The sequence below is a fragment of the Curcuma longa genome, chromosome 16 (genome assembly GCF_044706935.1).
Source record: "Curcuma longa cultivar G26 ecotype Majalengka, Jawa Barat chromosome 16, ITB_CL_G26_1.1, whole genome shotgun sequence".
NCBI classification, from domain to species: Eukaryota; Viridiplantae; Streptophyta; class Magnoliopsida; order Zingiberales; family Zingiberaceae; genus Curcuma; species Curcuma longa.
Window position 1 is genome coordinate 8,082,050 of NC_133876.1, and position 23,877 is coordinate 8,105,926.

Below are 23,877 nucleotides of genomic sequence, written 5' to 3' on the forward strand. Positions count from 1 at the left end.
GTATTAGCGACATGATCATTATATGGGTAGAGCTAAGGGTGTAATGGAACCGAGCTAAGTCGAACAATAAAAGGTTCGAGCTTGGCTCGGTTGATTTTTTTTTCTAAACTCGAGTTGAATTTAAATTTTAATTCTTAAGTTTAAATTCGATTTGTAATGAAATTAAATACTTTGTGAACTGCTTAAGTTTGATTTGAAAATAATTTTTTTAAAAATTAAACGAGTTTAGTTAATGAGCTCAATTTGTTAATATATAATATTTATAATTCATGTTATATATAAATTTTCTTAATGAATGCGTTCATAAACTTCTAATTGAACATGTCTGTGAGGATATTATTAAGTTTAAGTTTGACTTGATAATATTTTTTTAATTTGAGATTAAGTTGGAGTTCGGCAGAAAACCAAGCAACTCTTGTATAAAAGAAAAAAATAACAATTATATATTTAAATTTTAGATATATAATCTGATATCAATATGGACTTGCGACACTTTTATTTATATAATTAAAGTTTATATTATATAAATGTATATCATGTAACTATTACAAATAAAACACGCAAAAGATATTTAATTTATATTAATATATAAAATAAAATTTGTTATTTTTATTTTTCACTTATTTCACAAACTAAACAGAGAAGCTATTATTATAAAAGAATAAAAAATTGATTATGCCTTCATGCTTTTTAGGTTTTCTGTTGCAGTTTATGCTCTTGGTACCTTTCCCAGCACCAATGCCAACTTAAAACAAACAGCACAAAGATACTTAGAACAACCAAAGAGAACACAAAAAGAACCTCTACACTGGTTCAAGCTAAGCTAAGAATAATCTACATTAAGGAAATATGCCACTAACCAAAATAAAATAAAATAAATAAATGATAAACCCATGAAGACCTTCTCTTGAGGACAATTAGGTTACCAAGTAAAGCATGACATTCCAATCAAAGTTTACATATAGCCACCTCTTCCAAACATTGCCTCTTCTTCAACTTTGAGAGTTTGAGTTCACGTCCGATCACGCGATACAACTTTTCTTTTCTTGCTTTGGTAGGAGAAGGCAAACCAATGTCGAATCTCACTCAATCTACACCAAACTCTTCCAACTCTAATCATTCGCAGGGGTCATTCGGCCCTGTTTTCATTGTTCTTGGTGCAATTGTCGTGCTCACGATCATTTCATATGTGATTGGACGACTCTGCACCCGCCATTGCTCTCGTAGGAGTAATAATAGTTCTCATGGTGACATAGAAGATGTAAATGACTTAAGAGGTTCAGATGCTAAACAAGAGAAGGCACTAGGCGCAATGAAAGTGAAAAGCACTAAACATGGGGAAACTTCAAGCTTCCAAGGCAAGGGCAACTTCTTCTAGATGGTTTTAAAAGAAAAATAGAATTTAACATAAAGATTTATTGTGGAAGAAAAAGAAATAGATAATAATAGTGCTAAAATGTAAATTCACAAAAACTAAATTGTGAATTCTCTGTTGTACAATGTCTATGGAGAATAAAGTCAAAAAAATAGTAAATTCTTGTAAGAATCATGTTGAATGAAATCTTGCTTTTAGATGTTTCAGTAAATTATATTGTAAATTTGTTCTAAAACATGATTCTCCTTACATCTATATCTATCTATATAAAATATAACTTGAAAAAAAAAAAATTCCCCTTGGGAAAAAACAAGAGTTTAGTACTCATTGAAACATAAACATTAAATTATCAATTTGACATGTACAACAGTAACAATAACCAAGTCAAGAGTTTTTTTTTTTTAAAAACAAACTCTCATATGTCTGTTACTACAAAAAATAAGACACCAAAAGTTTGAGAACACATCCTGTAAAAAATTTCAGAATTTGAGAAGTAACATGGATCAATGAGAATAACAAAAAGATAATCATAGAGCACCCACAAAATTTTGAAAAAGTTTTGTTAAGCACATTCCACAGCAATAATAATTAACTTTTAAAGGCACAGGTGATATTGAACATTTCAGTAAGTATTCTAAATAGTTTAACATTTTCAGAAGGAAAAAAATATTCTAACTTCTACTATTGAACAGTTAAGAATTCTTATAGAATTCTAAATTCACTATAGAAATCAATTTTTACATCATCATATTTAGATTTAGATATAAAATTTATATAAAGATCACATTAGAATTCTCATGCACAGATTCTGAACATTTTGACTGATAACCTAATGGTTCACATGGATACCAATCTCAGCTAACTTGAACATCTACAGAGAATATCTCAAAAGTTTCAAGAACACTAACAAATTTTAGTTCTTTATTCACATGCGCTTTAAATATCCACATGACAACTACCCAACTCAGCATTAGATCATGAATGTTACATCAATATCAGAATAAAACATTAGTCTGATGATTTATCCATATTCATCAATATATTAGCTCATGTTGGTTGTCCAAAAGGATAGTGTTTACACAATTCACCACCACTGGTGGTGGTGGTGGTGGTGGTGACGGTGATGATGATAGTCATACCTGTCTTGCTTGGGATAATCGGGTTCCCATCTGAACAAGCTCTCACTGCTCCAATGATCACGGTTCCAGTAGTGATCCCTAGGGGATTGCAAAGCTGAAGAGTAAGGGTATGGATTGTGGGGGCTTTGAATAGGTGAAGTTTCAAAAGGCAAGGGATGATCCCATCCTCTCTCATATAGCGACCTCCCCAAATTTGAGCTCCTAGAGCTTGAGTTATGACTGTTAGGGTGGTACCGTGGTGAATAATCTGAATATAAGGAGAATCCGTGCTCTGTGGTGGGCATGCTATTGTCTCGTAGGTCTGAAGACCGTCTTTGTTCGTGGTGGTTCTCTTTATGGTGGTCAGAGGAATGGCTGGATCGATGGACTCGATTCCTGGATGAATTGGAACATGATCCAAAGGACAAAGTACCCCAACGCTTGGAGTCTGCATTGTCTGGTATAGGTGCATTTATCCCAGGAAAGGCTACACTCATCTTTTTCCGTGGAGGCTCCAGATCACACCGTTCTGGGAGTTCTCCATCCTTGAACTCTTGCTTTGTCTCATCAGCAAATATGGTGATTCCAGAAGGCAGGTCTTCATCTTCATCATCATCTGACAAAACAAGAAAATTCATGAGAAGCCAAGTTGAAGGAAACTTGATTAGGTGTAAAGGCACATGCAAATAGCATCTGATTACTGCCATGTACTGCCATGAAAGGAAGCATGCATTTGGTAAACAATAAAGAAAGATTTCTAATGAGATAATAAGGTTTTAGATTGGTGCTTATGATACTAAATTTTGATTTCTAATGAGGTAATTAAAACAGGTCAGAGCCATTGAAGAGGATTAAATTTGTGATGAAATCCATAGTATTCAGAAACATTGAGAATGGAAAAAATGATTTAATCAAACTGATCTAATTCATATTCCTCATTTTGGGTAAGGAAATACTTCTGTATAGATTACAATAAGAATCCTTGGTTATCTTCATCAGTTTGCAAACATCTTTAGCCTAAAATCAAATCGATCAAAATTAACTTGGCTAGATGTAAATTGCATGCAATCCAAAGTATAACTTGTTACCTAAATATCCAGGAGGGTATCCTATTTCCTGCATCCGATGTAGCCAAGGTGGTGGATCATTTTCCTGCATAAAATGGATGCACATTATAAGGCAGCGAAGATCACTGCAGCGTAACAAGCATTTAAGAGTCTTTCCTAGTAAAGAAAGAGTAAAAAAACATGGTTGAATGCATTAAAAGAAGCTTTGTTTCAAAGTGCTACTAAGTCTAGTCTAACAGTTAAGGATAGATCAGACGAATAACCAACAAATGAAAACAGCAAGCGAAACCAAACACATCTTGTACTTTACTGTATATTCTGAAGGTAGAACATGATCAAAGCTTTGAACAAAAGTCATTAAAGCTGTATAATGAATGCTAAAACCACTGAATCTTGGGAAAAGGGGTTGAAATAATGGAGATAAAAACAACATATTAGATAAAATTATGGAGTTAAAATAAACAAATAAGATAAAATCCTGAATGCGCCACGAAACAGTTTCATATCATCACCATTTACTTCTCAAGCATGAACAGAGATGATTCATTCCCAAAAAATCATACATTTGCATCCATTTCATGTGAGAAATGGACATGGATTGAATATAATCATAAACATACATGCTGAAGAACAATTGGTGAAGATAGACTAATGACAAAAAAGAACATTTTGCTTAAACAAATCAAAATAAGAAAAAAAGTACCTATACTGTACTAATTAACACAACCAAGAGATCTATCACAACAAGAAATTGTTATTTCTGTAGTTCATACAATAATTGTAATTCATAATTATATTAAAAAAGCTAAGAAGAATTGTTTATTACTCCAATTCCCAAGCATCTTCGTGTTTCAGCCCCAAGAACTCCTGCACACAAATCATCAAATTTACCAGTAGTTTTCTGATAATACCGAACTTGTGCACGGTCAGTTGGATTTCGTTTTGAGCTATTGTGCATCTTGCGAGCATTGTTGATTGCAACATTGTCATGTGGCTTTGGGCACTCTTTGAGCGAGTGACTGTATGAGCCACAATTGAAACACCGGGAAGCTTCCAAAGTTTCAATCCTACATTGAAAAATAGAAAAGCCACATTTCTTATAATTCAAGGTAACAGAATGTCTGATGGTTTGCAGTATAGAAGCTCTCATTACATGTATTATTTTCATGAGAAAGAAAAGGATGAAGTCACCAAGTAATGAAGGCAAAATTCATACCCACGACCTTAGCAATAACTACCAAAGCTCTTACCAATCAAAATAGTTGGCACCTTTATTTGCTTCATTTCATATCAAGTATAACTATAGGCAGGATATGGTCGTTAATATTGAAAAAATATCAGTTATAACATTGAACTTGTGTATTATATAAATAAATAGATAAATAAATAAACAATGTTATGATATTATCATAAATATAATAAATACAACTTCAAAGAAGACAGCAAATGTGCTCTAGCACAAAAACTACATCAACTTACACATCCTGACAACATGACATCTTAAATACTTCAGAGGTGGAAGCTAAGGTAAAGGAAGATATTCAAGGTAAATCCAGAAATTCCTTAAGATCTTGTGGGTAAGATGAACAATGAGTACACAATAACAAAAGATAGGCATCTAGATCTTATAGTCAAATAAAAAATGTAACATGCACAATGCACAGATATTCAATCGCAAAGCTTCATAAACAAAGTAGTACTTATTCCAGAATTCCATTACAAATTCTATATAAAAAATTAAGCTCATACGTTCCATGGCCACTTGAACCATCAACTGAATTTGAGCCTAAAGTGTACCCTCGATCATAGAAAGGAACATCTGCTTCCAATAATGCTTTGACTTTGTCGACCTCTTGTCTTGCTTGATTATCTATCCAAAATATCTTTTGTGTAAAAAACAGGGAGAAAACTTACTAAAAATTTAAAAAAATTATGAGCATATACAAGAAACTTAAAGACAATCTTAAAGACAAAAGAGAATGTAAACTCAAAATGCAGATCATAAAGGAACCTAGCTTCAGTTCAGTGGTAACACAAGAACATCAATTTTAGCTAGGTGAAAGAAGTTTAAATACACAAGATTAAATTGTAGAATAATAAAGGAAGTGAAATACAATTCATCAACTATCAACATCTTCTTCACATGGTAATATTAAGGAGAGCAATTTAGATTTAGTGTAAGCAAGTAAGCGATGTATTACATCTACATTAAATATCACTTTCAATTCTATTATATGAGTCATGTTTTTTCATGCAATTGATTTTGTTTCATAAACTTAGCTGTTTTTGTTTTCATGATAAGCAACAGAAACTAGAGATAAATTTAATATCCACCCTTCAACAATAAAGACGCTTATGATATGATTACTTTTTCAATGAAAAGAAATTAAGTCAATTGATAAGACAAGATACAACATCCAAATACAGTAAAACAATGCTAAAAGCCCAGATGAAAGAAAAAAAAACCATAATCCACTAACTTATATTTGATTTGAGAATTTTGTAAATTACGAAGAGAGAACAAAGTCTCAAGTCAGGAGCAACTAGTAATGATAAACTGCATCAGGTTGACTGATAATAAGTACAACTATCAGAGCTTAATTCTTATTTACCACTGCATTTGACTTTTCAGTGCCAAGATGTAATGCTGGAAAATATGTCTCTTCACCATCTTCTAAGAGCACATCTTCAGGTCTCTTCTAATAAATGAGCAAGAAAAATTCAATTGTATAAGAATCACAAATTCAGTGATTAATCAAAACTAATCTCTATTTACTCTGGCATGGAAAACAATATCTTTCCTGAGATAATTTTTTCCAGAGCCATCAGGTATGGATATAAAGGATATATTTATTCTAGGTCTGAGTAAAACAGCAAGACAATTACACTTGATGAAAGTTGATTGTCAGCCTGCCACTGAGACCACTGCTGCATAAGTTCCATCAGCTTCCTTTTGCTTTCTCTGCAGTAGCAAGAAACACTACCCATTATAAGCTCTCGATACATAATGCATGATTTATCAAAAAAAAAAAAAGAAGCAAATATAACCAATGCATATGCCTTTTCAGAAGCTTGCGTGGTCATTGCACTAGCATCCTGTTTTTCTAGACCAACCTTGTCAATGAGTGGAATATTACATGCACGGATGGTTGTTTCTCATAGTCACTTGTTCGAGCTCTTTTTACTCCTTTTATAGCTAACACTCCAAATTAGGAAAGAACAATAATTTTACACACATTAGGCAAGAATGGAGCAAAACAGCTTACAGATAGTGGCATTGATTTTTGAGCAAAGACCCAGATCAGGCCCAAATAATGAAGATTCAAAAAACAACTCGATAGACTGAAAATTTGCAGCTAATATATTGTATGAAAATTGATCTAGATGATAAGGCTACCCTCAAACATATTGAATTCTGATAATATAACGTAAAGACAAGTGGCCAACAGTGTGAAGTAGGCAATCTCCACTCCTGGAAATGTTGTTTGGTGAAATAACTTGATGAACTGAAAATTTGCAAGGAAAACCATTTTGTTTCAAATTGACTTAGATACCAATATGCTCGAGTATATTAAATTACAGTTATATGCTATACAAAGAAGCTGTCAAGAATGTACAATGAGCAGATTCTGTCCAATTTGTTTTTCCAAATGGTAAAATAGCTTGAAAATTGAGGAGGATATTTTTATACAATAGGCTGTCTGTGTGTGTCTGTGGTGGTGGTGGGAGGGGGGAGGGGGGGGGGGGGATCAGATTTTCTTCATCAGAAGGTTCTGAACTTGGTTCACTAAATGGTATCCTTCACTTTGTATTAAAGCAGAGAAAACTAATTAATTTTGAAGACAAATGTCGAATCAATCTAGAATCCCAATTGTTAATAAATGTTTGGATTGCAGTACTTGTATTTAAAGTAGAAAAAAAAAACATAACCGCACAGAGGATACAACTTTCGTCAATCAAAAGGTTGTTGGAAATGCCACTGATTAATGTAGCATCTCCTACTACAACCATAACTTGATCTGACTTTTCTAATGCCGAAGAACCAAATAACTCAGTTGTCTCATAAAGAACAGGGTACTGTGTATCTATTCCTTCTTCAAGCTTCATATCCAGCACATTAAGGTCATCTCCCCCTCCACCATCTCCTTCTGAATTGGCACCATTCTCCGGAAAAAGATTATCTTTCTTCTCATAAGATAATCTGGTAGGATAATCCATTTCAGAATTCTTGGATTCTAACTCTTCAAGAACACCATTACTGTTATTTGCAGATGATGATTCAAGGCCAATGAAATCATGAGAATGCATTTTTTCCCACCAAGTCCTTGTTAAATAAGAAATCCTGTATGAGAATCATAATAGAGTATCACAGAGCACTTCAATAGGGGAAAACTAAGCGTCACAATTTGAAGATGAACATGTCATTCTGTATTTTTAATTGGCTTTCATGTTGTCGACACACATTACTTGATAAAATTAAATATTACTTAAGTAGAAAATGCAACATGCTAAGCTAAACAACATATTAGTGCTAGGCCCACATTATGAAAATTAGTCCAACTTCTTCATCATCTAAGAATTTGAAAGATAGTTATGGGAAAATGAACGCATCTCATGATGTTCATGCACCATAAGTTAGCAAACAGAGAAATTAATCCATATGCTAAAAAAAAAACGCTTGCTGTTTCACTCCAAAGGAAGCACAATGCCAGAGCACACCGTAACAAAGGTTACCCATCATAGATTATCACGAAGACAAAGAACATGAAATGAGAATGAAAAAAATACGACAACAGAACGAACGAGTTCATTTTTAATAACCGAAAAGTTCATAAATGGAATCAGGAGGAGAAAGCTTAGGGTTTGGTAGCAAGTCAGAAATCAACATGAGGTGAAGACTTCAAGCAGTCAACAGCGAATAGTGAACTGGAAAAAGATACACCATCAGGAAGGGGCATGCAGAAGGAAACGAAGACCTAGGGTAGAGCGCGCCGAAGCCAAAAAAAAAAAGGGGGGGGGGGGGGGGGGGGGCACAGTATAGAGGACGGAGAAGGCAGCCGCAGGCGGCGGCGCCTCAACCTCCATGGAGAAGAAACAACAGATAAACTACGCGACAGCAGCGCGTGAAAAGCGGTGAAATCCGGGCTTCCACCAAAAAACTACGCGGCAGAGGATTCAACTGACGGATCCAACGAGATGGAGAGGCAGAGCAGACAAGAGGGAGTGCAGGGTGAGCGAGAGGGAACCTGAGTTTCCGGAGGAGAACTGCAGCACCTTCTCCGGCGTCCGCCGCCTACGCTGCCAGTGGCCCGCCAGAGGAGAACCCTGACGTCCGAAGTTACGAATTTAAATTATCCTAATCATGGGTGAAATTTGCATATGCAAGCAATCAATTTTACTTTTTAACAGATTCGTCCTTCGAAATTCACACTAGGGTCCAGCAAATTATTTAGTGGTTCTTAGTTTCTGGTTTTCAAAAACAGATAAAATCAAATATATGACAATTTTAATAACAATTACAAATCAACATCCCATGGCCCGAAAATTATCTGAACGTAAATTACGTGAGCAGGAAAGGTATTCTTACTATCATTAATTTTTTCACAAAACTAGGGACAGTCCACAAAGTTCGGATCAAAAATACGTGCGTTGGTTACAAACGAATTTGGCTAATATTTCCTCGCATAACATCACCGTAATCCGCAACAAGATCTACAAAATCCAAAATGAAGCTGCATTTCTCTCAAAAACTGGCTGAAGAGGCGGACATCAACACGGATGAAGACATTGCAGTTTATGAGTCCACTCGAACTGCAAAATCTCCATTGGAAATGGCCTTTGTTGTCGTCCTTCTGCAACTGGTTCTCGCGGCAGTTCCTCTTGGTTCCTTCTTTCCGATGCCATCTCCCTGTTTTGTGCTGGAATTGCGCTTCTCGTGCTTCTTCGCTTCGTGGGTTCCCTTGGGAGCTTGTGCTTCTTGAAGCTTACCTGCGTGACGGAATCCATTTAGATTGCAATAAGAAACTATTAGTGAACCCAGAAGCTGAAGGTAGTCACCACTTTTTGAGGGGTTTGGTTCAACAGTTGAGGAGCCTTCTTGATTGATCTTAAACAAGCTCCCTTTTGTAGGAATCTTGGTATTGTTTTGTGACTTGGGAACACTTACATGCATTTCAACCACCTTTACATTGCAACACAAAAAGACAAATATAGTTAGCATTTTAGTTTGTATCAACGATAGAACCACTACTTCCATGTAAGCATCTTTCTATTTATAACTAACAAGAGTAAATTAGATTTAACTTGAAGTAAAATATTCCCATAAAATTAGAATGTAAGTGAAACCCTGGTAGTGGCAAATAGCAAGATTTGACACGTTACAGGAGATGATGGAAATTCAATTTAGTTTCAGCGATCCATAAGTGGCAGCAAATGTTTTGGTGGGCAAACCAAGTATGTCTCGGCTAATATTTCATCTTCGAAAATCATGTCCTAAAATCATCCAGACCTAGTTGAAGCATACAAGTCACCAGAGTATATATAAGTAATGCAATTTATCAAAATATATTAATTGATACCAAAGTTGGTGAGACAGTAGTAGGGGTGGGAAAAAATACCGAATTTTCGGTATACCACAGATACCATACCGATATTTACCGTCCATATCGAAAATTTCGGTATACCGAAAATTTCGGTACGGTATAATACCGTACCGAATTTTTCGATATCGGTATCGGTATGAAATTATTATTTTTCGATATTTCGGTATACCAACATTTTCGGTATAATACCGTACCGAAATTATCAGTATACCAAAATTTTCAGTTTTTTCGGTGTAATATACCGAAAATTCGGTATATTCGGTATACCAAATTTTCGGTATACCGAAATTCCGGTATACCGAATTTTCGGTATGGTAACGGTATAGATTTTTTTATGTCGAAATTTTCGGTACGGTATACGGTATCGTATGCAAAATTCGGTATACCGTACCGACCCAGCCCTAGACAGTAGTTATGCTACTACCAAATCTTGGGTAAATTTGGCATAGTTATATAAGAAATTGGTGACCAGTTATCAATATTATTAATCGACACTGAAGTTGTTGAGACAATAGTAATGCTAGCACCAAGATTTAGGAGTCAATTTGGTGCTAGTTACATGAGAAAATGAAAGCGATAAAATTTTCACCCCTTCATCATGCTTATGATTTACTATTATAGTCGCAGGAAAAAAGCAGTTAAAGGCTCTTCCTCTATGAAATGATATATCATGCTTATGAAATGATAAATGGTTATGGACCTTTTTGCTATTCGTGCCGCCACGTGCAGCTCCATTGTAGAATTTAGGCATAGGAGTTGCCTTGAAGTTAAGGCTCTTCCTAAACTGCTTAATCTCTGTTTTTGCTTCTTCCTGGAGTGATGCATGACAATTGTGTTTAAAAGCAAACATTGAATAAAACAACGATTTCCATTTTACTAGGACATATATCTGGTAAGGGTATTGGAAAATAAATACCTGTGTTCTAATTTGTATCTCAGTCATCTCGACCTCTTTGGCATGGAGCTTTTCTTCTAACTTCATGTAAAACTGAACCATAAGGGTGGTCCCGAGTTAGTTACATATCTGAGGTCCAACCTTTCTATACAAATGAAGTTCAAAATGAGAATATAATGAGTTCCTGCCTCTTTTCGTTTCATAGCCCGTCCTTCACTTTTGAAATGGAAGTCAGAAATACCTTGACTAACTTCTGTCTTAGCTGAAACAGTAAACTTCAAAGATCTGCAAGAAAAATGTTACTTGAAAGGACACAATGAAAAACAACTGACTATAGAGATTTTGTTCAAGTACCTGTTCACAAAATGGTGCTCATCAGTTTGACATTTTCCAGCGATAGGATTAGGGATCTGCACTACCTTGTTTTTGCTTTGACCTTTATTGCTGTTAAAATCATAAAACATTAATGCAAGATACCCATGAAAAAGCATGAGAATGTTGAAATTAATGTAAGAATGTATGGCACCTTCTGTTTTCTACTTTTACTTTGACTTTCAGCTTTTCTGAATCCTGAAACAAATATTTTATCATTAGATGATAATAATGTCATTTCACCATCATAATCTAGGACTTAAGAAGCCATTAACTTCTATTTTTTCCTGGTATTGATATTGGGTGACTTAGGCTGCTACAAAGTCCATCAACCATAAAAATACTTCAATGGCATCTGCAATCTCTCTTACTAGTTATCAAGTTAGAAGGGGTGCAACTAGACTCACCACATTCTCAAGAAAATCCTCAAAAAAAAAATGGAGAATGTCAAAATAAGGACTTTTTTTTTGTTCAAAGCACCCAAATATGGCTACAAGTTTCAAAATTTTCTTATTGATGCCCTAATGAAATGAAATATCTAGATTATCCACAGAACAATTTTTATGCAAAACATTGTTATTCATGTTTTATATACAACTAAAGTTTTATCAAAACAATGCTTCATGAGTAAATTTGGAGTTGTCTTTTTCGTAGGGTTTTCATGAGGATATCTTGAAAATGAAGGCCTTATTTGGCTGTTTTAGAACAAGTCTTTAAAGAAAAAAAAAAAAGTTCTTTACATTCTCAGATGGCACTCCAATCAAGTAGGGTAAGATTTTGTACCTTAAATTTCTGGGATTTAGCATCAAGAGTATTTCTTGGAACTCTTTCAGGCAATTTCATTCCTGGTTGTGCCTTCTTTGTACTTTCTCTCTCCACCTCATCTGTTCTTTTTGCAAACATCTTATCAGGATAATGAGAATTCTTCTGAGTTGAAGGCTTTCTCATAATTTGTGAATCAGATAACTGATTCTTTGATTTTGCTTTCGTAATTTGCTTCTCAAATTCTCCCTTTACCTTATATAAGGAAGTAGATTAGTGGTTACCGTACCAGCAAGAAAAAATTTAAAAAGTTGTTGATTCAATGTAGCAATTCTTGTTGAATATGTATCGTCAACATAAAAACTGGAAGCAGCTATTAGCTGCACATCAATCTTGTAGTAAATGCTCCAGCTCACACTATACACAGCTGATATGAGTCAATATGACACTGATAGGAACAGCTAGTCAGCAACATGTTGACGCAGAGGAAAAGTTAATGAAGGCATGAGAAATAATCAGCTTTAGATGCGACAGATTGATGTTGAGCTAGCAATGAATAATGGAGAATATATGTTGCTTGATAGTTTAGGGACCAACACTTGCATGGACAGTAGCTCATAGCTAATGAATTAGTTGTTGTCAACCAAGTTGTGTTTCTCCTAAGTATTTGGTGTTGAATACTTCTTATCCCTCCATTGAGCTAGCAATAAACAATGGAGACTATATGTTGCTTGATAGTTTAGGGACTAACTCTTGCATACCTCATAGCTAATGGATTATTTGTTGTCAACCAAGTTGTACTTCTCCTAACTATTTGGTGTTTACTTATTATTCCTCCATTGAGCTAGCGAATATATGTTGCTTGATAGTCTAGGGACTAACTCTTGCATGGAGCATAGCATAGCCGATGGATTAGTTGTGGTCAACCAAGTTGTGTTTTCTCCTAACTATTTGGTGTTGACTACGTCTTATCCCTTTGTTGAGCTCTATATAAGTTAATATTCAAATTAACTAAATTATTTTTTATTACAATGACTAACATTTTCTTTGATCCTCAGTTTACTCCATACAAATTTAACTTTAATAAATTAACCTTTTCTAGTTACAAAATCTATTGGTAGTTTGGAGCATGTTCAGACCATCCACGCCAATCTATTGGCAATCATTTTATTAACTATAGAGCAATACCTAATTGCTCTTTAATATTAAAATTTTATCATTTCTAGTAACTCTACATATCTATCTTAGCATTCACATGTATATCACATTAAGTTTTTATACATGTTATTTCCTAATAGCCTAATCCTCCAATTCATGAAGTATGGTGGGTCATATTATAATCTTATAAAAAGTCCTTGTGATCTATGGGGGACACAACGATTACACAAAACTCCAAAATCATTTCTATTTTAATTGTTCATTCTTTATCCTAATAATGATGTCTTCCACAATGGTCCCTTCTTGTAGAATAATATGTTCAATATATCAAAAATTTTCATGTATGGAGATTTTATGCCTATCGATCTTAACTATTCAATGCAATCCTTATTTTTTTGTTACTGAAACTATATTTCATGTATTCAATTGAAGATCTTAAAAACCTTTGTTTGTAAAGCTTTTCCTCCATAATTCAAGCTTCACATTTATTCCAATTACACTTTCATCAGTTAATAAAATGATGTCTGTGAATATCATGCACCAAAGAGATTCATCTTGAATGTGATTGGAGAGTTCATCCAATGCTAATGTAAAAAAGATAGGGACTTAGAGGTCATGCTTGAAGAAAATTCATTATAGCTCCCAATTGTTCTACCACTAGTAATAGTAATATCGTACATATCTTTTGCCAAGATAATATAATTACTAAGATATTCCATAGAAACATTAGTGGAAAATATCATTGAATTAGTGTCAGAAACAAAGGTTATTCACCAGCAAATAAGTGTAAATTTTAACAATCTCTAAACAAATCAAGGCCAAAAAGAAAGTGGGTAAATGCAATGCTGGGCAAAAGGGTACATATATATTTCAAAAATAGCAAGTCAGAGAAAGGAAATATTTGTATAGGTGAAGCAAGAGAGAACTAAGCTGACTAGTGGATGTGTTCTAGACTGCAGAAGAGCTTATTCACCTTTTATTTTAGGGCTAATTGGAACATTTATCCATTCATAAATAATAATAAATAACAGATTATCATTAGAAAAAAAGGTGAAAGACAGTTCTGATAATTGATATCTCACTTTAATATTACTTTTCTCTGTTTTCTTGGAAGCAGCAGCCTTATTTACCAGATCTGCAGGAATTTCAGTTGCAATTTGCACTTCATCATGTAGTTTTTGAGGGGAACCAGAGTAATTCTCATGATTCTCTTTAGAAACCGTTTGCAGAATCTCATCTCCTGGAACATCATCATTTGATTGTGTTTGGTGTGCTTCACCACACTCTACAACACCACAAACTATAAGATGCTCACTATTTGATGGACTAAACTCTTGTGAGAACTCAGGGCTCAAAACTTGTTTGTCATGTTCATGTATGACCAACTCGAGCTCATCAGAAATTGGAGGTGTCTCATCATAGAAAGTAAATTCAGTGGGTTCATTATCACCACATTCAACTAAATCATCTTTACAGCATTCAATATGATCTTTGGTAGGTTGGTACTTTTCATATTGACTACCGAATGAGTTGAGATGCAAAAGAGGCTTCTTCTTAAAGTGAGCCTCAAAATAAGCTTTTTTCTGAGTAACCAAACCAGGTGTAGCATATTTCTCAACCTCTTCAAGGTATCTGTTATGTGAGAATGATGACCTTTTTTCCCACAACAAGGTTTCAGATTCAAAGCGGCCAAATGATATAGACCCAGAGGGTAAACTCTCAGCCTGTGAAGAAACAGAATTTTGGTGCAAAGGTAAATAAAGAAAGTGTAATAGCATACATCTTAAATCAGGAAGAAATGGTTAGAAGAAAACATTCTATTTTGAAACACAATATAAACATGATCGAATAGCTCTCAAATTTAATTTGAAGAGGAAAAAATGATCTATTAGCAACACACTAAACATTTCTACGTACAGTGGCAAAAGTGTTCTACATTGGTTACCTAACTCAACTAGTAACTAGTACTCAAACTACTATAGTTTAGTTGCTTCTAACTAGTAGCGAATACACCATAATGGGAGGCAAAATTTTATGTAAGAATCCAGCCCTGTTTTTTTTTTTTTGTCGATGTTCACTTGTCTAGGGGAAAAAGTTTTGAATTATTAAAGTAGGAAAAAAAGACAGAATTTCTTTCCTATGCTTCCTTGTCTCATACTAACATTCAAATCAAACTAAGAAGCATATGCACAAAAAAAAGCCAAAGAATAAAACAGAGAAAAAGAGTAAATTGATGACGCTACAATCCTATGAAGTTTGCCTGATGTTACCCCTAGCTAACTTTGTGAACTATGAAAAAAATTAAAGAAAGGTCAGTTTAAAAAACTACACGGTACAAGTGTGTATCTCTCTTTGAATCTATCATTTTCTGTATTTAAGCAAGATTTAAATAAATAAATAGCAGACTTGATTCTGCAAGTGCACCATCATTTGAATTCTGAAGTAAAGAAACAAACCTGGTATAAAACGGAGTCTTCAGTTTCTCTCATTGTGGAAAGCCGAACCCTGATCACCACATATCCATTTTCCTAGGTGCAGATCTCCAAGCTTTCTCCGTGTAGTAAAACGACCTATTCACATCAGCCTGAAGTACGTCAGTGTGACGATCCAAAATTCCATTCAAAATACATTCCGGAAGAAAAAAAAAACAAAGGAAGGATTCGAATAGAAGGATTATGTTTGTCTCAAAGAAATACTCAATTTTACAAGATGAAATCTACAGAATAGCAAGCAATCAAGAGTAACAATGTAATATGATATCAGCTTGTCTTTCAGTATAAAATTTCCAGTAGTTCCAAAACAAAGATCTGCAAAAGCGACAAACGGAGAAAATAACGAAGAAAACAAACCTTTGCATATTGACAAAAGATTCAGATTACATATATTAAAACCCCCAGAAACGGTAAATCCTAATCGCCAACCCACTACTCCCTAACTTATAGCATTAAATTGCATTAAAAACTACTCCAGTGGTCTGGTCCTATATCGACGGACCACGTAAGAAAGCAAAACTCCTTAGTTTCCTCAAAGAACAGTCCAATAAACCCTAATCTTACCTCACTCCAACAAAATCCGACGACGAATAGCTCAACGAGAAGATTTCCCCTCGATCTACTTCGAAAGATTTCACTTCCCGCTTCTCCCACTCATTCAAACAGACCAATTTGACATCTGCGAACTATCCAAATCAGCGCAAGGGGACGAGGTGCGCCGATTCCTTGGAAGACATCCACAGAGCACTTGGCATCGAGCAAGCAAGAGGCGGAATGAGTTGGTTCGCTTCTTATTTTGTCTCGATTACCATCGGCGTAACGCCTTTCCTTTATTCTCCGTTACAGATCTCGCATCGCAGCCGTCGATTTGGCGTCTTCGTGGCCTTAATGGAACGGGCTCCCGACGTGCCCTCACCGGTGGGGATGAACACGTGGCACCGCCGGCGTCGCCTACAATTTGCCCATCAGGCCCGCTTCCTGATCCGGTGCACGTTGCTTGTCTCAGCGATCACAGTCAAACCCAATAGGAAAACGAAACGTATGTGTCAGTCACGTTTCAGGTTCTCACCGCGCGACGCGTGTACGACCGGCTTTGCCGAAGCGAATCGGGGGCGTAGATCAGAGATCGTACGGCTGGAAGCGACGGCGTCGGGTCCAGGGCGTGTGGGCGTTTCGTGTCCGGTGATTGAGACTCGATATCTGTTTGGGAAATATTCGCTTACGGAGAAAGAACCAAGGGGAATTACTCACATCGACCCCTACAACAATGAAGTTTTATAGGATTTAGCCCCTTATTAAAAATACCCCGGCTTGACCATTCAATCTCTCCCGCCGGACTAACAAAAAGTGTAAATATTCGAAAATACAGCTTTTATATAAAAATTGTTTCAACCAGAGAAAAAATATTTAATTATTATATATATATATATATATATATAATAAATTTAAAAATAAAAAATTGGGACCCAATAGAATAATAATTTTTGCTAAATTTTGAAGAATTGGAAAATAAAAAAAGGGAAATGATGGCAATTGGTGGAAGGGTGTTGAGTTGGCAATTTCTAATGAAACGTCATGGGAATTGAACAATTATTTGATTTGCTTTAAAAGCCAAGTAAGTTGGTGCAGTAGGACCATTTATTGCATGGTCGATTTCATATTTGATTGCTTGGCAATATTTTATTTTATTTTAGGTGGAATAATATCTTCTTAAAATATTTGCATTGCGTTAATAATTTCTTAAAATGTCATTGAAAAATTAATATTTTTTATATAAAGGAAAATACTGTGTATGAAAACATAGAAGACCTACCAACGTAGGACCAAGACAATAGAGGAGAGTGAATATCGTATCAAATATTTTTTACTTTTTTTAACGGTTACTTAGTTTAGAGTCTAGTAATTGCTACTCGAAATTCTACGATCTATGGATCATTTCGGATAGACAATTCACTAATACTTTCTTCTTTAAAAACTTTCGGAGAAAGAGAAAGACGTGTACAGAAGAAAAATTATACACTACTATTTCTTAATTTAAATGCAAGTAAATGAAAGAGTTACTGACAACAACTTAATAGAATTGAGTGTAGGTTGTCGCAGAGTAGATCAACGTAGTAGACTCGTAGAACGTACTTTAAATAGAAAGACAAGAGCGTTGAGTTCTAGAGAATTATATTGTTGAGTCTTGGATCTCGAGACTCTTTTATAGATTTTTTTTCGATGGCTGATCCTCCTGATTAGTCAGCTGAATTTAATTAGGTCCCGCTATGTCCACACTTGATTTTGGAGGTTTTTGATTGATTAAATGTCTTAGACTTGTAGAACGTACTTTGAACAGAGAGACGAGAGCATTGAGTTCTAAAGAATTATATTATTGAATATCGAATCTCGAGACTCTTTTATAGACTTTTTTCCGATTGACTAATCCCCCTAATCAGTCGGCTGAATTCAATTAGGTCCCGCCATGTCCACATTGGATTTTGGGGTTTTCGATTGACTGAACGTCCTATTAGTTGACTAAGCCCTATTCTTTCCTTGCTTGCTCTGATCCGATTAGATCAATCCCATGTAATTTGCTTGATCAATCAACGAACCCCAAGGATTTCTTTGTTATTTAATTTAATCACATCCAATCTTCAGTTTCTATATATGTTCAGTTGACTGATCCTCCTTATCAGTCGACTAAACTCTTGTTTCCTTCTGAGCTCAGATTGACTTTGATATATGTTTATTTACTTTTATCGGTCGACCAAACCACTCTGTTTAGTCAACTAGATCCTTCGATTTTAGATAACTTTATTTTTCTATAAAATAAAGTTAATACAATAGATATGATAATAATCCTACAAAATTGAGTTAGAAACATATATGTATGCATGGATTAATATGACAGTTAAGACTATTTGATCTAGACTTAGTCATCTCTGTTGGTTTTTTTAGTCGGAGCAACACCTAAGGTTTATTGCAAATGGGGCACGTCCTCATCGCTTTTCATTTGAAAGACTTGATCAATTCATACGGTCTAACCCATCAAGTGTTTTATCAGATCAACTCATATGACTTCTGCCTGGTGTCATTCTGATCCATTAGTCCTTTTGATCCACTAAGATTTTATTTTTTAGTGTCTGATCTTTCTAATCTACTTGGACTTCCGATGTTTAATATTCAATTTTCTTGACCCATTAGGATTTTCCATGTTAAGTGACCTATACACTTAACTTCCAAGTCAAATACAAAATGTCTAATTTTAAATTCATTGTCATATATCAAAAATACAAGTTCGATTATTAGTGCTACCAGCACCAACAGTATATTTATATATTTGATATATTTTCAAAGACCCCTTTGTTATGAGTCATCCATATTTGATATACCATGTAAGCAAAACTTATCTTCTTCATCTTATTTCAGTAATCGATAAGTTGTTCCTCAAGCTTCCTTTATCAACATCGAATGCGTCCTCATATAGCACTTCTCAAAGTCATCATTTATCAAGAGATACCTACCCAACCCCGAATGTGGCCACATAAAGTAGATGGTCTAGCTTTTCCAAATCTTACACATTCATAGGGTTATAAGTAAATCAAACGTTCATGAGCAAGCTTTGGTAAGAATTTGTTTATATTCATAAAACCAATTACACAAACAAACTTGAATAACTTATTAAACTAAATGAATAAATTTAAAAATATAGTGTTCAGTTTGTTAATATTTATTATAAATTATTGATAAATAATATTCAAGAACAAAGTTTATAGACTATATTCATCAATAAAGCTGTTATTAAACTTGTAAATAAACTCTCAAAATAAATAAATAAACTTGTAATGTCAAACTCAATAACTAAATAATTTAAAAAAACTAAATTAAACTTGAACATCTATTTTAACAGTCTAGTTTATTTTATATTCGACTTAATTTAACTTGATTACCTAATCAAATAAGTTTTAACAACACAAAATTTAACTCCTTTACAACCTTACAAAATTTGACTCCAAATCAACCTCGTGTATAGCTGAATATTAATATTATTCATAAGACAACAAGATCAATAGTGATACTAAAATGTCCAAAGTTTATTATTTACAACCTTACAAATATATTGGCAGGGATCGATGGATCAAGCCCCCGGGGCATAGGTGATACGACGCAGCAGACTTGCATAAGAGGGCAACAAGATCAATAGTAATAGTAAAATATACCTCCCAAAGGTTATTATTTATGAAGATGGCGGATCCACCTTTTTGCAGAAGAAAAAGAGATCGATGGATCAAGAATTTGAAGTGGATTGGGCTTTGAGCGTGGAAGGGGTGGGCTAAGCACCAAAACAAAATGAACACAGAGAGTGAGAGAAAAAAGAACATATTAATTCTCTTTGGTGCCAAATTGTAGACTATAAAATATCTATATAAAGTTTTTTTTAGACTAGGCTAGAGTCCAAGACAATCCTATCTTAGATTCATTTTTGTAGGTTGGCAATATGAATATGGATTCAAAAAATATATTCTTTTAGAGATATATTACACCTCAATATAGGGAAATTTAAAATTCAATTACTTCAGAATTCACAAATAAATATGATTAGTTAAATGAAGAAGTCATCCTATCTTATATGTTGAATAGAGAGTTGATAAAGAAGACTATAAAATGTAAAAAAATGAAGAACATTTGAATAGGTCTATGTAAACTAACCAAATCCAACTAAATTTTATAGTGTTCAAATTTATTTTTGATAAGGTAACTAAGTCGAAAATTTAAAATTCAATTACTTCAGAATTCACAAATAAATATGATTAGTTAAATGAAGAAGTCATCCTATCTTATATGTTGAATAGAGAGTTGATAACGAAGACTATAAAATGTAAAAAAAAATGAAGAACATTTGAATAGGGCTGTAAATTAGCCAAATCCAACTAAATTTTATAGTATTCAAATTTATTTGATAAGGTAATTGAGTCCACTCAAGATGAACTTAAAATAAATCTAATCATGGAAATGATTGTTTAACGTTGGTTTGATTTCTTTTTTATAAGTTTGAGTTTAATTTATGTTTGACTTCAACTTGGTTCATTTAAATATTATCGAACTCTCAATACAAGCTTATTTGATTATTTAAAAAATTTATAATTTTAAACTTGTTTGATTGGTTATTAAGCTTAATAATACAAACTTATTTGTTCATTTTAAATTTTTATTTATTTATTTACCCTGTTAATAAGAGTTTTTTTATTGATGAACATTAATTAATAAACTTTCATGAACAGTAATAGTTCACAATTTTTGTTCATGAACATTAACCAATTGAACACATATGTATTCAAGTTTATCATTCAATTCAATAAATTATTCAAACTTATTCATTTAATTGACTTTGTGTATTGAATGAATATAAACAAGCTATTATCAATCTGAACACTAAGCTTACTCATGAGTATTTTGTTCAATTACAATCCTAGATTTGATTGAGAACTTTTAACTTCCATTGTGACTTCAATAATGTCAATTTCGAAATTAATATAAGACTCAAGCCATTATTCAATCATATAATACAATAGCATGCAATATTAATGTATAAAAATCAAGAGGTTTAGGAATCAAATGGAAGTGAAATATGCAACAAATTCTTCATAATTTTTTTTGTTAGAATGAGACATTTCGGCTAGAAGGGGATCGGATGAATGGACACTGATCTCAAATGATAATTTATTCTACGCAAAACAAAATTAGTGATACGAGCATGCTCTTGTGTGGTGATTCATGTTAATAAGTAAAAGTAGGTCACCAAGTTTTGATCACTCAAGCACATTGGAAATTCATTTAGTAGGTTGTTGCTCGAAAAAAATATCCTACTAATCTAAAACCTACATTCGACTAATCGGTCAGTCAACTAAAATTTAAATGGTCCCGCCTTCACTTGACTCATAACCACCAAAAGCTGTCACAAAGGTTTCAAACTAAGTTAATTGATAAATTGACTTAGGGCATTAGTCCTCTTAGCAAAAGGCTTCATAACCAAGTCATAAGCAACCTACCCTTTTCTAGAAAATGTATACATTGTTGGTGTAATCGGCCTCCAAGATTTTGATGATTTGATTTAACAATATGTTTAAGGGAAGTTGGTCAAGGATGACTAAATAATTTGATCAAGGTTGATCGAGTCGAGTGTAGAGTCTAAGCAAAGTCAAAGTTGACTTGAAGTTCGAAGTGAGTGGGAAGTCCAAGTAGGACCAGATACTTGTCAGTTGGTGGAAGTCCTAGTTGAGAACAAGACAGTAAAAGTCCTAACTAGCCTAGGTAGTAGAAATCTTAGTTGGGAACCAGATAGTGGAAGTCCCAACGGGGCTAGGCAGTGGAAGTCTTGGTTGGAAACCAAACAGTAAAAGTCCTAGCTATGTTAGGCAGGGGAAGATCTAGTTAGGCACTAGGTTAAATCCAAAAGAATCAACTAAGAGCTAAACACTTGACAATGGAAGTTCCGGTGGATCAGCTAGGAGCTAAGCACTTGACAAAAAGGAAAGTTTTGGAGGAGTGAATTCCAAGTAAATGAACTTAGTAGGTTAGGTAAATCAAGTACTACATCTTGCATGTTTTATTTGTTGTCTGCTTGTTTATTTTGTAGGCAACAACAGTTAGATGAAGGCTCAGGCGAGACTAGTTGGGAATTGGTTCGAGTCATCAGACTCATGGTCTGGGTGATCGGAAGGTAGTCTGATTGACCAAAAGTCTGATCGATCGGAAGTTAGCCTAATCGAGTTCGAATGGAACGGGCATTAGATAAGTTTTGATTAAACTCCAAGCGACCGAAGGTTGTTCAGCCGACCGGAGAATCAAAACTTAGCTCAAAGATGATCGAGTTCGTAGCAGAATCAGTGGAGGTCCAGTTGATCGGAGGAGTGTCTAATCAATCGGAGGAGTGTCGATCGAGCTGTATAAAAAGGGACTCGAGAAAGTCTCTTTGGACAACACCTACAATAATTCTCTCTATTCTAAGTGCTCGAAAGTGCATCCAAGTTCTGCCTCGTGTGATCCTGGAAGATCTAGGACGAGCATCGTCACACTTAGGACTTCTAGACAGTCATGAGTTTGTTTGTTTATTATTTCTCCATTACTACTTTCATTATTTTTGTGTGATTGCCTTGCAAATTTTGTAATAGGTTTTTTTTACCTCCGAAAGATTTTCGAAAAAGAGAAAATCACTAATGCCCACATTTGATATATAGGTGGAGTAGAGATTCTAGGAGTTGTCGATTCATGTTAAAAGAATAGGCTAGAGGTAAATTTTTTGATAGAAAAAGAAACGACGAAAAAGATGATTATGTTATTCACTCCCCTCTAGCATAAAAATAGATCCTATAAAGTGGTATCAGAGTAAGAGGCTCTTCACTGGAGTAATTGCCTGAGGAATAGGCTAGAGGTAATTTTTTAATTTTAATAAAAAGTGTAAAAAAGATGGAGATCGAAGGAAAGCTCGGTCAATGCATCTACGAGCTACCACCATACGAGACGGAGTACTTTGAGCTTTGGAGGTAGGCAATGGAGAGTTTAGTCCTAATGGGCGATTTCGACAATTGGGTGGCTATGAAGAAACCATCCGATCATGAATCCAAGGCAGATCTAAAGGTAATAAAAATTATTTTAAACATTTTACCTAACCAAGTTGTGTGTAGATTAGGGAATGACAATACCTACGATCTATGGATTCAATTAATCAAGCTTCACGAGAATCCAATGGAGCTAGAAGATCAACTCGAACTTGAGGTAGAGTCATCAACTAGTAAGGAGGAGATAAAAGGTAACTATTTTAAAGTTAATTTAAAATTTCACGTAATATGTTTTAAATGAAAGGAAAAAAGAACATTATAAAAATAAGTGTCCTGTTTCTAAAAATCAGTTTGCATGATCGACGATAAAAGAGGAATCGATGATAGAGATCCAGAGAAGCAAGGAACATGTTGACATGTTCAAGTGCAAAAAGATCGGACATTATAAGAATCGGTGCCCGTTTAGAAAATCTAAGGATCTAGGAGGAGCAATTA

At 34.4% G+C, this 23,877-nt stretch overlaps 2 protein-coding genes across 2 annotated transcripts; both read right to left on the minus strand.

Moving 5' to 3' along the window:
* Positions 1 to 2,267: 2,267 nt before the first annotated feature.
* Positions 2,268 to 8,830, minus strand: LOC141847773 (uncharacterized). Its single transcript, XM_074735858.1, has 9 exons — positions 8,807 to 8,830; positions 7,505 to 7,902; positions 6,675 to 6,756; positions 6,447 to 6,522; positions 6,173 to 6,256; positions 5,310 to 5,443; positions 4,387 to 4,627; positions 3,582 to 3,645; positions 2,268 to 3,109 (listed from the first exon to the last, which is right to left on the minus strand). Exons 2-9 carry the CDS (start codon positions 7,866 to 7,868, stop codon positions 2,460 to 2,462), a joined length of 1,695 nt encoding a protein of 564 aa, XP_074591959.1. The 5' UTR covers positions 7,869 to 7,902; positions 8,807 to 8,830; the 3' UTR covers positions 2,268 to 2,459.
* Positions 8,831 to 9,133: 303 nt separating this feature from the next.
* LOC141847761 (protein WVD2-like 7) lies at positions 9,134 to 16,678 on the minus strand. Its single transcript, XM_074735846.1, has 11 exons — positions 16,406 to 16,678; positions 15,806 to 15,919; positions 14,432 to 15,073; positions 12,213 to 12,446; positions 11,584 to 11,627; positions 11,412 to 11,501; positions 11,246 to 11,342; positions 11,079 to 11,150; positions 10,863 to 10,973; positions 9,618 to 9,741; positions 9,134 to 9,548 (listed from the first exon to the last, which is right to left on the minus strand). The coding sequence occupies exons 2-11, from the start codon at positions 15,836 to 15,838 to the stop codon at positions 9,355 to 9,357; spliced, it is 1,641 nt and encodes a 546-aa protein (XP_074591947.1). The 5' UTR covers positions 15,839 to 15,919; positions 16,406 to 16,678; the 3' UTR covers positions 9,134 to 9,354.
* Between the last annotated feature and the right edge of the window lie 7,199 nt (positions 16,679 to 23,877).

What these genes read in the sequence shown, in the direction of transcription:
- LOC141847773 (XM_074735858.1), bottom strand. Translation starts at nt 7,868, where the DNA reads ATGCATTCTCATGATTTCATTGGCCTTGAATCATCATCTGCAAATAAC. An exon ending in CTGAAAAGTCAAATGCAGTG is followed by an intron (nt 5,444 to 6,172) that starts GTAAATAAGAAT and finishes TTTACACAAAAG; the next exon opens with ATATTTTGGATAGATAATCA. An exon ending in GAAGATGCTTGGGAATTGGA is followed by an intron (nt 3,646 to 4,386) that starts GTAATAAACAAT and finishes CATTTTATGCAG; the next exon opens with GAAAATGATCCACCACCTTG.
- LOC141847761 (XM_074735846.1), bottom strand. Translation starts at nt 15,838, where the DNA reads ATGAGAGAAACTGAAGACTCCGTTTTATACCAG. An exon ending in GTAAAAGTAGAAAACAGAAG is followed by an intron (nt 11,502 to 11,583) that starts GTGCCATACATT and finishes TGATTTTAACAG; the next exon opens with CAATAAAGGTCAAAGCAAAA. An exon ending in AGATACAAATTAGAACACAG is followed by an intron (nt 10,974 to 11,078) that starts GTATTTATTTTC and finishes GCATCACTCCAG; the next exon opens with GAAGAAGCAAAAACAGAGAT.